The following is a 14,334-nucleotide window of genomic DNA, read 5'->3' as shown; positions in this document are numbered from 1 at the left end:
AACTTTATAGTTGAAGATCGATAGCTATCTTCTGGATCTCCTAGTCAGTAAATAAGGGGGAAAAGTTGACTTCTGAGCCAGGAAAAAGTTTAAATTTCCATCTGCAGTACCACGTTTTTAGCATATCAGAGAAATACTGTAGTTTTTCAGCAGAAATCCCATATCAAGAGGCAAATTGAAGGAAGTGTTTCTTATGAGAAAGAAGAAGAAACATTTGAGGTTGGGGCTCCTTATTATACATTGTTGAGAGTTAGTTAAATACATCACCTTTCTTGCCCTTCTGTACAGTTTTTGGTGATTGAGGAGGTCTTCTGTCAGCTGGAAAAGAGAACAATAATTCCTTTAACACATTATTTTTAAAAAGCACAGTTATCAATTGTAATGTTTTGTGTAGTCTGTGATGTAAAGGGAAGTGGTGGTATTTTGGAAGACTGCTTGCAGAAACTGTTTAAAGATTAGATAAAAAAAGACAGTGAAATTATTCTGTTTCAAAGAAAGGAAAATTGTGAATGTTGTACCATAAATGTGGATCTGTACAGCTGCCAGAATTTGGAATTGAAATATTTGCAGATTGGTTGTTTCCTGCCACTTGTGATTTTTCCCAAATTAGACTTTCATTATATTTTTTCTCTTGAAAGATGCACTATTTAACTTTTCCTTCTTTAGAGCTACATTGAAGCAACATAGGAACATACGGCAGTTACGTTCCTATTTACACTGTACAATTTTTCCCTTATGCACACTGTCTTTTCACTCTTTTTCTCTCTTGTCTGGGCACATCAGGACAGACCCAGCCTTCTTCAGCAAAGACACTTGATTAAAAAGAAGATAAATAGACAGGAAAAGCAGCCATCCACCCATTCCCTGCCCCGTGCACAAAGAATAAAAGTGGATAGTGTCCGATTAACACGTCAGCTCTGTGAGAGGGTAGATCTCAGTGGGGAAAGAACTACCTTTACCTTGTTAGGAAGTGGTTCAGTGGGAAGTTTTAGTAACAGATGTACGTGTAACTGTGTGTTATGATACTGTTTGCATTAAACTTGATTGTGCCTATCTTCCCTGCGTTGTGGGCATTTTCAAGACGCGCTCAGTGACAGTAAAATGTACTTGTTAATATGTAGGGGGCTGGCATCTTCAGCTAGCAGACCTCGTGAAGACAGTTGGTTAAAATCGCTATTTGTTCGCAAAGTCGATCCAAGGAAAGATGCTCACTCCAACCTTCTAGCCAAAAGAGAGACCAGCAGTCTGTATAAACTACAGAGTGAGTGATATTTTTATATTTAACATTACTATTTCTATATTCTATTCCTGCATTTCTCACGTAATGTTGTTGTTTCAGTTCACAATGTAAAACCAGAATGTCTAGACGCCTACAACAAGCTTTGGTAAGTTTACTTACTATGTTTTCACATTTTAGACATGTTGATTTGATCACAAGCTGTTCTGAAAATTGCCAAATATTATAATTATTTAGAGGGGAGGTGGAAAAATTCTGCTTTTACTTGCAGGGTATGGTGTTAAGCAGTTTATATTACTCTTGGAGAGAGATGGCAAAAAGATACTTTACTCAGTTCAGCCCCTACCCTTCCCTCTTGGAGGTGTCATTTTCCTAAACTGATGATGCCTTTTGTGAGAGCATCGGTGATGTTTGTTGGAACAGCTCTCCCCCTTCCCTTATTTGTCCTGTGCTTGCTGGTGCATGTGGGTAGGTGGGGGTACGCCAGCATGTCCCACTCCAGCAGCTGTGTAGGAATGTGGTGAGTGTAGTTATTGTCTGCTTACAGGATGGAAAAGGAGAGATCAGCAGTAAGTAAAACTACACACCAGTATTAAATTGAAGTAATAATTCAAGGAGGTTTTAAAAACCTGGGGATTGACTTTCTCTTAGTGTTTCTATATCCTTCTACAGAAGTAATGTTGCTGTGCAAATCCTTGGTAGGATCTTTGCATTGGGGTGGTATCCTCCAAAGGGAGTGGTACTCTTTTGGGTCTTTCTAAAAGTTACAGCTTCATAAAATGTATGATTTGGTAACATTTTGAATTTAGTACTTTAGGGACAAAATCGCAGAAATATCAGTCCTGTTCTGGCTATATAATCACTCCTCTGGAGCCAGAACAGTTGCCTTTTCAAGAACTGTATGTTTAAATTTGGAAATGTAGCGAGCCTCACACGTTGGGGAAGAGCAGTGCTTACTCACTGCCAGGGATCATCTTGCCAGTTAAATAAAACATTCTCAGCATAATGATACCTTACTGCAACCAATTTTTTAAGTATTGGTGTATTGGTGAGAACACCCACTGGGCTGGAGGGAGAGGAAGAAGTCCAGAACTTCCAGTTTATGTCCTTGACTCTGTTACTGGTTGGCTGCACAGCCATGAGTAGGTCATCTAACAGCTCTGTGCCTTCATGTGTTCAGCTTTGAAATGGGGCTAGATAACCCAGAACTGTTTTGCTTGCTGTACAAACATAGAAATCCACTAGAATAACATTGAATCATAAGGTATTTTTAGCTTTTTTGTTTAAAAAAAATAAATAGGCAGAGAAGCACAGTTAACATTCAGCCAGCTTTCTGTTTAAAAGCTTAATATAAACATGTCCAATTACACAAAACAGGGAACAACTTCTCCATATATCTCATGAGCTCCCTAAATGTTGAGTGAAAGCAGAGGCTTTTCTTTTCAAGAAGAGAGGCAACAGCAAAGAAAGAAGCTGCTGACAGCAATCAGATGAAGTATGTGTGGTTAAGTTTACTCTTTCTAAACCAAAGCAAATTTAAGTATTCCAGGGAAGGAGAAAACTTAAGAATGAAATAAAAAAATCCAAGTCTCCCTGAACTTCCCTCCTTCCTCTCCCTAAATTGAGGATGAACAGGTTAATTCCTTATTCTGTATCAAATCAGAGTAAGGATTAGTCATCATGTATTAATAAAGAAATAATGTAATGAAGACAATTTGAGAGTACTTCATGAATCACTGTGGTTAAGGACCCCTTCTGAAGAATTAGGAACACTTATTTTTAAAAAGGCAAAAGATGGTGTTCATGAGGTATTTTGTGGGCATTTTTTTCTATACTTTGCAACAAAATATATTTCAGGGTTATTGTAATAATTTCACATTCCTGTTTAAAACTGCCATTATGGGATCTCATTATGCTTTGCAAAAACACACTGATGGTGAAACATCCTTGAAAACACCCTTGAAGAGTCATTCTATCATATTATTTACACTATTGTAGGGAGAAATCTTGAGGTACACATTGGTAATGAGATTTGCTCAAGGTTGTCTGAAAAGTCAGTGGCAGAATCAAGAGGAAAACTCTATCTAATGACTCTCAGCCCAAGACCAACCTACTTCCTATTATTTGATATCGTGCAGAGACTCATTGCCTGAGCCAAACTGAGTAGGAGGGGTAGTTATTCAGGGAAAAATATTAAAAAGCAAAGTTCAACCAGAATAATTGACTTATTCATCAAAGTACAGTGCAATGAAAGCTGTCTTAACCGAGTCAGCAATTGGTAAAACTTAATTTCCTAATGCTAATGTAGGCCACTTTTAAAGTTTGAAAAAATGTTAGAAGTACTGGAAATAGTCAAATGGAAGTTTTGTGTTGGAGGTATTTTTAAGGCAGTTTCACTCTATGCTTTAATGGGTAAGTTGCCTGAAACCAAAACCACTTTCTGAAATGGTAGAAAGCGATGAGGCTGCATACAATGAAGCAGAGTCATCATTTGATCTGTCAAAATACTTGGTTTTATTCGTTCAGCTCAACAGAATTAATAGCATTGTAGCTGGTACAGAAGACTGTCCTTTCCTGTTTTTGTGTATTCTACCTCCCTTGCCAAAGAAAAGTTTTTCCTAAAGCAAATCACCCATGGAGTTAGGCTGCATTTTCTGCCAGTGAGACATCCTGATATTTATTTTCCTAATGTGTTGGGTAGCCTTGTATGGGATAGCCATAGTTTATTGCATTAAAAGAATTCTACCATGCTGTTTATTTGTCATGCAGTGTAAGAAATGGTAACACTTACCTTAATTTTTCATGGTGGTGTAGCTATCTTTCCCCTGCATAGCAGATTTCTGTGCGTCAGCTTTCTCTTCTGAAAAGTAGAGCTTGTGAATTTTCATACCATAATGATAAACGTGTGGTAATTTGTTATACATATCAACTGTAGCCTCCCTGGAGGAAATGCAACATAGTGTCTGTATTCCTTGTTTTCAAGTCAAGAGGTGCTGCCAAAGATTCATGAAGAAAAACACTACCCATGTGCACTGGTGGGGACTTGGAACACGTGGTACGGAGAGCAAGATCAGGCTGGTAGGAGATAGAAGTACAACAGAATGTAAAACCATACAAGTGAACCGTGTGCTTGGCAGGTTTCTTCTCTTTAAATCATCTCTGTTGACAGTAAACCTTTAGCAATGCGTACAGTTGAGGGTGTGTGTGCATCTATTATCAATAGTCATATTAACATTTGCAGTGCTTGCTTTTTGTCTTGTTGAGTTTGACGGTAAAGCATTAATTCCTAAAATTTGTCCTATTGTTAATACATTTTCATGTTTTCCAGGTGGTAGATTAACCGTTTGGGGAAATGCTTGTAAAATGTGGTCCTGTAATATTTTGCAGGCACAGATCATGCTCTTGAATACTTGGGGTAAAGGCAAAGGCTTACAAAGACAGAGTTTATCTTGCATTGGCCAGTATAAAAGCTTTACTCAGACTTTCCTACTGTAATTGCTGTATGATAATGAAATGCAAATCATTCCCACCATCTGAAAAAACTGATTGCATTGTAAACTCAACAATAAGCTAGGCTTTTACTGGAGGAAAGTAAAAACATTTCTGTTCATGTTCACATAAGGATACTGCCTAACTGTGCAGATTGAAAATATATTGGAACTGGAAATTACTGAAGAACTGCTGCAGAGGTAACTACAGAGTCTAGTGTAGAGAGAAAACCTGAAAAATTTCCTGGGCTTTGGGAAATTGAAGGAATGTGAAGCCACAAATACAGAGTGGTGTACTGATATTTGTTACGGGGGTTGTTATGTAGCTCCATTGCTAGAGCTGTGCTGCTGTCACTGTCACTGCTTCCTTATTGAAAAATATACTCATGTACAAGTTAATTTTTCCTCCATTCACAGCATATTGCAATTGACACTGAACAAAGGCAAAGAACTAACAGTAGCTAAACCAAACAATATCTGAGAATCAGTTCTAAAAGTTGGAGGGAAATTGGGGAGTGAAGACAACTGAAATGAGGATATCTTAGAGGCATCTCATTCATTGCTTTTGTAATGTATTAACACAGACTGTACCTGTAATTGCATCCAAAGCCTGCCTTCAAAATGTGATTGCAACAGTTCTAGCAGTGTAATAAAGCAGATTATGGGGGTTTGACTTGTTCAGTGCTTGTGCCCAGGCTGTGTTAATGTTTGCTGGATATCTGAAATTTGCCCTGGGGATAAGAGAGCAGAAGCAGGCACACTGGATGAAGTGCTGCATCTTAGTCTCCAGTTCGCTCTCCTGGAAAAGGCACAGCTCTTAGAGGAGAGAAAATAGCTTTTGTGATGCTTTGAGGTGAAATATTGTTGCCTTGCTATACTAAGTGCTTGTAAATAAATCTTGTTATGATTTATTAAAGGGATTTATTATGATTTATTAAGGAGAGAATGCTGTGAAAAAACTCAAATGTACATACCTGTTCTGAAATTGCTTTCTATGGGGAAAATCCTGGCAAATGTAACAATTCCAGCATGTTCAGATAACATCCGCTTTTTTTTTAATGTAATGCTTACCTCAAAAATAACATTTGCATCATTTTTCATGTCCTACAGAAAGTGTGTTGCTATTTGTTGCTAATTTACTGAACTAAAACGTCTACCCCTCTATTGCTCTTAGGTGAAATTGGTATAAAACATACTTTTGGAGTTAAGTCATCCTCTTAAATTGAATCTCAATTTCAACTACAGTCATATAAAGTCATTGCATCTCACTAGCATGGCAACAAAACGTCCTTTCAGAAATTTACCTGTTATCTTCAGAGTAGATTGCAAATTTTTCTGAGAACCTTTTTCAAAAAAGCAGATTATTCCATTAGTCTTAGAATGTTCAAATGTGCAGCGCTTTCTTTATGAAAATCTATTTTTAAACCCGTTACCTGATTTCTATTTTTGTATAATTCTGTAATGTGAAGGGCACTTTATACTGTGATATTCCATAAGATTTAGCACTGGTCTGTGACAGCCTGAAAAAACTGCCTTTTTTTCTGTTTCAGTTCATTTGTGGAGATACGAGGGAGGTTATCCAGCTCTCAATGAGGTCATGAGTAAACTCCGTCAAAATAAGGTAAAAAACTTTGATTTTGTTAGAATTGGTTATTTTACTCAGAACAAAGAATGGTCAGAGTAAAAACCTACCCATTTGGATACCCACTTCTACGTCAGTGTCTCGTCACTTCCTGTACAAACTTAGAAACCTCTTTGGAAAAGGTTTTATGCAGAAATACTGAATTTTAATACCTGAATACTTTATGAAACACTGAGACTTACTGCTGTGTAAACACGCCACTTGAAATTTCCAAATACACCAGGGGAATTAAGATGCCTTTACAATTTAAAGGATTTCAATAACCCAAAACCCCAAGACAGCATTAAAAAAAAAACCCTATCCAAGTCACCGTATTGCCTGCTGCTTTTTGTTGGTGAAATTAAGACACAATTTGACAGTGATCACGTTGTTTTTTAGGAATTCACAGAGTTTCGCAAAGAAAGAGGTAACATGCTTCTCTCGCGCAAGAACCAACTATTGTTGGAGTTTAGTTTCTGGAATGAACCTGTTCCCAGAGAGGGGCCTAATATTTATGAACTGAGATCCTATCAGCTTAGGGTAAGTTGAAATTTTTCTTTTGATTTTTTTTTTAAGCTCTACGTTGTCATAAGATGTTCAAAGCATGTTTAGACGGTGTAGATGGAAAACAGACCTCATCTGAAAAAATCTGGTTCTTATCAAAGCTGACGCGTGAGTCATCGTTGCTCTCAAAGTGTGGGGTCCAAAACAAAGGCAGGTTCCAACAAGGTACTAATATCTTCAGGGCTGAAAACCCCGTGTTTTCGTTTGAAGGAAACTTCAGGCAAATGCCTTAAGAAGTAATACAGTTCGTAAACAGAGTAATTACAGATTATTATAACATTTATCACGTGAAGGAAGTGATTTTGTTAATATGTAGTGTTTTCCATATGTAAATGTTGTGAAAATTGTCCAAATATTTTACTTTTCTTTCAACTACAGTCTTAACAGTCTGTTTTGTTTTTGTAGCCTGGAACAATGATTGAGTGGGGAAATTACTGGTAAGTGTTGCTTTAGTGCTTGCGTTCTGCTCTTTAAGAGATGTGTGTTTAAAAATCATGAAGTGGAGGTGGCAGAATGGTACCAAAGCATTTCAGTCACCCAGTTAATGGCCTGCCTCTCTACTTAGGCAACTTGTGAGGTAGTTCTTTAACCCTTAATTTATCCTTTGAGGAAAGAAAGAGGAAATCTGTGTGCAAACAACCTTGTGGGCTCTGTGGTTTGGCTTTCCTTCACATAACCCTTTTAGTTTGATGTAATTTAGCAGAAACCATTTATTTTCAGCAGAAAGCACTGCTCAGTGAAGGGTGGTGGTGAACTCCTGAGATTATGTTGATCTTTCACACCACCACTAGAAGGTATCTTACTCTTAGTTTAAATGGCCTAAGTCTTGGCTCTTTTAATCTTTAACTGTCAAGTTGCTTCTTGAAAACCTATTGAACAGCACATTTTTATTTTAATATTTAGGTTAAAAGCATTTGAGACAGTCTTCACTTGAATATATCCTTATGATTTTGTCTTATTTAAAACCAGTGGGTGTTTCTTTCAGTTTACATTCACTAAGTCCATGCAGCTCTAACAGTTGATAGTTAAATAATTTCAGTATTTTCATTTATTGTGATGAAGGTGAGGACTTGGATCATTAGACATGTCTTTGTCATGAATAAAATTTACTTAATTAAAGCAATTTGAATAACGTAAATTGAATGTATAAAATAGGCATAGCTATAGTGGTAGCCAGTCTGTTTTAGAAGATGGAACATATTTATGGTTAAGAGAGATGTTGATCTTGTTTACACAACAAAACACAGAGTGTTGTGTAGGAAGACTGCATTGCAAAGGTGCCTGTGATTTAAAAAGCTGTGTTCCACTACCACAAAATCCATGGTGAGTGAGTGTGGCAAAGACAATATGGCTGAAACTCAAGGATTTAATTTTAGAAGAACCTGCTATATAAATGTCCTGCCAATTTACACCGTTCCAGCAATTATTATTATGCTGGATCTAACGTTGAAGACAAAGAATGATTAATGCACAGTCTAGTGGAATTGTAAGCCTCCAATTTTAACTCATTTTAACAAGATATATAGGTATGTTTTAATTAATTAGTGCTTAAAATCAGTGTATTGTGGATTTTTTTTCTCATTCTTAATTACTGAAATGTACTGCAAATGCTGTTGAACATTTGGGCTTCCTTTCAATTATCACTTATTTTCTACCCAGAGCTGCTGTTTCTAATGGCTGCTTTGCTCTTCTGTAGGGCTCGTGCAATTCGTTTCCGACAGGATAATAATGAAGCAGTTGGAGGATTTTTCTCACAAATTGGACAGCTTTATATGGTTCATCACCTCTGGGGTAAATTTGTTTGTGCTCTCTGCTTTTTTTCTCTCTGAATCAGCCCGTAACAGACTGTTGACTTTGCCCAGGAGACAAGGTTTTTACAAAAGGCGATGAGTGGGGAAATTACTGGTAAGTGTTGCTTTAGTGCTTGCGTTCTGCTCTTTAAGAGATGTGTGTTTAAAAATCATGAAGTGGAGGTGGCAGAATGGTACCAAAGCATTTCAGTCACCCAGTTAATGGCCTGCCTCTCTACTTAGGCAACTTGTGAGGTAGTTCTTTAACCCTTAATTTATCCTTTGAGGAAAGAAAGAGGAAATCTGTGTGCAAACAACCTTGTGGGCTCTGTGGTTTGGCTTTCCTTCACATAACCCTTTTAGTTTGATGTAATTTAGCAGAAACCATTTATTTTCAGCAGAAAGCACTGCTCAGTGAAGGGTGGTGGTGAACTCCTGAGATTATGTTGATCTTTCACACCACCACTAGAAGGTATCTTACTCTTAGTTTAAATGGCCTAAGTCTTGGCTCTTTTAATCTTTAACTGTCAAGTTGCTTCTTGAAAACCTATTGAACAGCACATTTTTATTTTAATATTTAGGTTAAAAGCATTTGAGACAGTCTTCACTTGAATATATCCTTATGATTTTGTCTTATTTAAAACCAGTGGGTGTTTCTTTCAGTTTACATTCACTAAGTCCATGCAGCTCTAACAGTTGATAGTTAAATAATTTCAGTATTTTCATTTATTGTGATGAAGGTGAGGACTTGGATCATTAGACATGTCTTTGTCATGAATAAAATTTACTTAATTAAAGCAATTTGAATAACGTAAATTGAATGTATAAAATAGGCATAGCTATAGTGGTAGCCAGTCTGTTTTAGAAGATGGAACATATTTATGGTTAAGAGAGATGTTGATCTTGTTTACACAACAAAACACAGAGTGTTGTGTAGGAAGACTGCATTGCAAAGGTGCCTGTGATTTAAAAAGCTGTGTTCCACTACCACAAAATCCATGGTGAGTGAGTGTGGCAAAGACAATATGGCTGAAACTCAAGGATTTAATTTTAGAAGAACCTGCTATATAAATGTCCTGCCAATTTACACCGTTCCAGCAATTATTATTATGCTGGATCTAACGTTGAAGACAAAGAATGATTAATGCACAGTCTAGTGGAATTGTAAGCCTCCAATTTTAACTCATTTTAACAAGATATATAGGTATGTTTTAATTAATTAGTGCTTAAAATCAGTGTATTGTGGATTTTTTTTCTCATTCTTAATTACTGAAATGTACTGCAAATGCTGTTGAACATTTGGGCTTCCTTTCAATTATCACTTATTTTCTACCCAGAGCTGCTGTTTCTAATGGCTGCTTTGCTCTTCTGTAGGGCTCGTGCAATTCGTTTCCGACAGGATAATAATGAAGCAGTTGGAGGATTTTTCTCACAAATTGGACAGCTTTATATGGTTCATCACCTCTGGGGTAAATTTGTTTGTGCTCTCTGCTTTTTTTCTCTCTGAATCAGCCCGTAACAGACTGTTGACTTTGCCCAGGAGACAAGGTTTTTACAAAAGGCGAAGGAATGACTTAGGAGGCTTTTTTTTTTTTGTTTTACACAAACAATGTGGATTTTCTTAATTTTTGTGTAGCTACCTTTATTTCTCAAACAAGCAAGTAGAAGTGAACATTTCTTGTTTTGTTCTGCTTCCGTCAACAGTTTCTCATGGCCCTTTCTTATCAGGGACTATTTGTTTGCTTTCAATAACATAAGCAAGACAAGCCATGTCCTGCCATCTCTCTTCTCCATCCCCGTTCACACTGAAGTCAGGATTTTACAGTTTAGTTTCAAGCATCACATACACCACACTTACAAAAAGGAAAGTTAAGCATTTCTTTACGTTATTACATCGTGGTGTTTTGGCTTTCTCTGTGCATTAGTCTCCACACATGGGTAGCTGCTTTTCACATGTTAGGATTGTTTCAACTTGAAGAAACTCAATGTCTACTATTTATTTTAGAAAATATGCAGTATTATCTTAATATCTCGACAACTCAGAGTATTCTATTCCAGCATTAGAAATCTGATACCGCTCACGTAGAACTGTTCTCTGTTGTATTATGTGTCTTACCTGTGTCTGAGACATTCTCTCTCTTCCCCCGTTCCTTCTGTTTGCGTTGGTTTGGGAGCTTTTCTTTTTTGTGGAGAATTTCTTGAGTTTTTTTTCCTTCCCAGTGTTTGCAGCCTCCTAATCACCCACTAGAACACTTTTAAGGGAGCTATTGATGTGCAGAAGGAAAAGGAGTTGCTTCTAAGCTTTGTGCTTGTTCTTTTCCCTCGCCAGCTTACAAAGATCTCCAAACCAGAGAAGATATAAGGAATGCTGCGTGGAATAAACCTGGCTGGGATGAACTAGTCTATTACACAGGTAACCTATTAACTTCCCTGGAATGTTGGAGGTAGACTTTTGTCCGTGCCATTATTTTTCTTCTTCGGTGCATTGCACAATGATAAAAAGTTTTGCATCTCTGGGGTGTGTAGTATGTCTGTGTGTCAGTTTTTCTGCTGTAAGGAAAAGGAGGGACATTTCACTAAGCTGTACAGTGAATTTTGCAATCGATAATACACATTTGGAAAAGTTGCCTAATTGCTAAAAAATTATTACATTAGTAGTAAGTTTTTATACAACCACCTCTCCTGTAGAAGAACAGATTTGTGTAAATGCTTAAGTTTGTGTCCAAAAAATTAGGAAGCCAATAGTAAAATTTATATTGAATTATTACCTCTAATATTTCATGGAACATGGGAGCCTTGATAAATGCATTCCTTTGAAAAGGGAGTTTAGACTTTGGAACTAGAAGCCAGGAGATCCTTGAGATCAAAGATAATCTTTCATAACAAAACTCACAAAAGTATGCTAAGCATGTCAGATTTTGGTTCTATAGGGTATATTTCAAAGGAAGTATACCAGAAAAACATGCAATAACTTTTGTTTAGGTGAAAAGGAATAGGAATATTTGTCTTCAAAGGAGCAGACATATTATATTATATATTAAAAAATATTATATATTAAAAAATCACTTGTTCTCAAACTACTGTGCTTCAGTTAGAGGAATGTTGATGGTTACTTATGACTTGGCATGCATTAGGGGGAGAGTAATTTGTAGACAGTAATACCTGTTCAAACTGGGTGTGCAGAATGGCTAATGATCTCTGTTAGTGAAATTAAACCCTTTCTTAATTTTTTTCAGTGCCCCTTATTCAGGAAATGGAGTCCAGAATCATGATACCATTGAAGATTTCTCCTCTTCAGTAAAGTCACTGATTTACTTGTGCCTACATAGATAAAGTGACAAGTATTTGTCTTAAATTAATTTATGGTATACATTGTATATCATAGTCTGAAATATAAAAGTACTGTATTGAGCTTATAAAGAAGACCTCTTTTCTTCAGAATCTAATGACCTTTTGCTCTTAGGATTGCACCGGGGGAAAAAAAAAAGAAATACAGGACTGTAATTAAAAGGTTGGTTAATTTAAAACAAGTACAAGGACATATATGAGTTCCTCTGTGAGACAGCTCTTCAGGTTAAGTATGGCATACAGTATTTTAATATCTTCTGCCAGCGTTCAGTGACAGCAGCAGAACGGAGCGTTACAGTTGCTGTGGCCTTTGTGTAACATTATTATGGCTGCAGATTTTAAAAACCAATGTGGGAGTTCTGAAATTAGAAGCTCTGAAGCCCTCAGGCAGCTCTGAAATACACCTGGCTGTTCTGGCAGGTCTGAAATCAGTAAGTAGCTCTAAATTTACAAATAGGCAGTCGTTAATTAAGGATAATACTGTCTGTCAGGTGGTAGCTTATGGACAGAGAATAGGGCTTTCTGTTTTGCAAGTACTCTGAAGCCTGTTGAAATGGCACATGTGTGTAGATATCTACACCTGAATTTAATTTTGTGCAGTATGACCTGCAGTTTTCAAAGAGGTACTGCCAAGACGTGATTGCCTGAACATTCTGCAGAGAATCAAGTTCAGTTAAATACATTTCTCTCTACAAATAACTTGGGAGTCTAGGAAAAGGGGTTTAATTTAATAAGCAATCATGACTTCAGACATATGCTTGGTCGGGTGTTTCACTAACTGTACAGTAGGTACTTCTGAATTGATGTGTGAAACTGCCGCATGTTGAGTCGATAGGATTGGCATAAAGCGGTGTACCATTATGTCCAGTTCTATTTTGGTTTCACTTTTAGACTAGAATATATCCACACTTTTGGTGTCTGCAATGATGTGAACATCCTGTAAGTGAAAATAATATTCTCTCTTTTAAAGTGGCTACAAAAATTCAGTGTAACATACAGAATGTACAAATCAGTTACTGAATGTCCAGTTTGTACATTTCAATGAGTTTTCAGGACGAACATATCAGTCAATAAAATCCTTTTAATTTTCACATTTTACTGGCATTTTCTATGTGTTGCACCACTTGGGTTGTTCTCTCATCTTGCAGTGTTTATTATGGAAAATTTGAATAATTGCATAGAATATTTCACCTTGCTTAGCCAATTTCACTTCTCTGTGTCGGGGACAACATTTTTCAATACTATGCTCCTCCTCCAAACTGAATTCACAGTATCTCCATTACATCCCATTTTGCTCAGTGTTCTAGAGGGCATAAGTGCTGTCGTATGCACAGAAAATACTTTTCCTTTTGATTTTTCTCCACAAATTGTGCTTAATATTTCAGGTCTGATTTCTTCTTCCCATGTGAAATACACCACACTCTTGCCTTCACTTGAAATCCATCTTGAACAAAGTCAATATTTGATCGGATTCTTGGCTGGTTTCATATTTTCCTCCTGTTGTCAGCTGATTATGGGATGTTACTGAGTAAAATTCTGTACTTTATTAGCTGAATGTTCTCAGCTTGGCTTTCTCAGTGGGCCAAGTACATCATTTCAGCTGTTCCTTCCTGTACATCAGTCACGAGCTGCACTGCCATTTCAGGCTGTCATTTTTCCAGATTTGTGGGATTACTGTGAAACTGCAAAAGGAGAAAAAAGGATGACAATATCAGCTTGCAGTCCTTGTTATTTCTCCCAGTATCCTCCCGTATTTCTTGTTCCTAGAGAATTGTTCTGGTGACTTACCCCTCATAACCAGCAATCTCAGTTGAAGACAAAAGGCAAAAAACATTTTGGGGCTTACAGGATTTGGTGAGTTCCAATGCAATCCATGTTTCTTATCTTCACCCCCAAGCACTAGGAATTATATTCAATCAGTAACTTAATTACTTAAGGACCATGAAGTTTCACATGAATGTGAAATTGAAGGGATAATTGGATGTTCTGTGGGGTGACACTACATTGTACGAGTCTCTTCAGTCTTTATGTGCTACCCAAGATTTTCTGAATTCCCACCAGTGGAGCTGTGATGGATTATGAATGTGCCTCCTGTCGTTCTGAGCTTCAAACTCCTGCTCTGGCTGTCATCAGAGAGAGATTAGTTCCTGTTATTTTAGTTACAGATAACTATGTAAACTCACATAGCACAGTAGATAACTAAGTAATGTCAATCTTTCTTTGCTTCCCTTTGCCTGAGCCCTTTCTGAAGTTGGTTTTTCCCTTTTGAGAACACCGTTGTGATTT

The 14,334-nt window shown here is 37.1% G+C and overlaps 1 protein-coding gene and 1 long non-coding RNA gene across 2 annotated transcripts; one reads left to right on the top strand and one right to left on the bottom strand.

Moving 5' to 3' along the window:
- Positions 1-212: 212 nt before the first annotated feature.
- On the bottom strand, positions 213-11,054 carry LOC106894476. The gene is made up of 3 exons (XR_001413269.1): positions 10,817-11,054; positions 4,029-4,097; positions 213-318 (listed from the first exon to the last, which is right to left on the bottom strand). It is a non-coding gene; the product is annotated as an uncharacterized LOC106894476 (long non-coding RNA).
- Positions 275-13,141, top strand: GBAS (glioblastoma amplified sequence). Its single transcript, XM_014953128.1, has 9 exons — positions 275-1,261; positions 1,340-1,385; positions 4,221-4,315; positions 6,276-6,346; positions 6,746-6,886; positions 7,316-7,347; positions 8,607-8,701; positions 11,030-11,113; positions 11,937-13,141. The coding sequence occupies exons 1-9, from the start codon at positions 1,102-1,104 to the stop codon at positions 11,999-12,001; spliced, it is 789 nt and encodes a 262-aa protein (XP_014808614.1). The 5' UTR covers positions 275-1,101; the 3' UTR covers positions 12,002-13,141.
- The last annotated feature ends 1,193 nt before the right edge of the window (positions 13,142-14,334 follow it).

Source organism: Calidris pugnax, unplaced genomic scaffold (assembly GCF_001431845.1).
Source record: "Calidris pugnax isolate Ruff unplaced genomic scaffold, ASM143184v1 scaffold133, whole genome shotgun sequence".
Taxonomy (NCBI): Eukaryota; Metazoa; Chordata; class Aves; order Charadriiformes; family Scolopacidae; genus Calidris; species Calidris pugnax.
Note: the sequence above shows the minus strand (reverse complement) of the source record. Positions and strands in the feature narration are given on the sequence as shown.

Bases quoted from the DNA above. Each gene is read 5' to 3' on its own strand.
- GBAS (XM_014953128.1), top strand. From the start codon at position 1,102: ATGTACTTGTTAATATGTAGGGGGCTGGCATCTTCAGCTAGCAGACCT. The intron at 4,316-6,275 runs GTAGGAGATAGA...TTTCTGTTTCAG, and splicing joins CGGAGAGCAAGATCAGGCTG to TTCATTTGTGGAGATACGAG. The intron at 8,702-11,029 runs GTAAATTTGTTT...TTCCCTCGCCAG, and splicing joins TATGGTTCATCACCTCTGGG to CTTACAAAGATCTCCAAACC.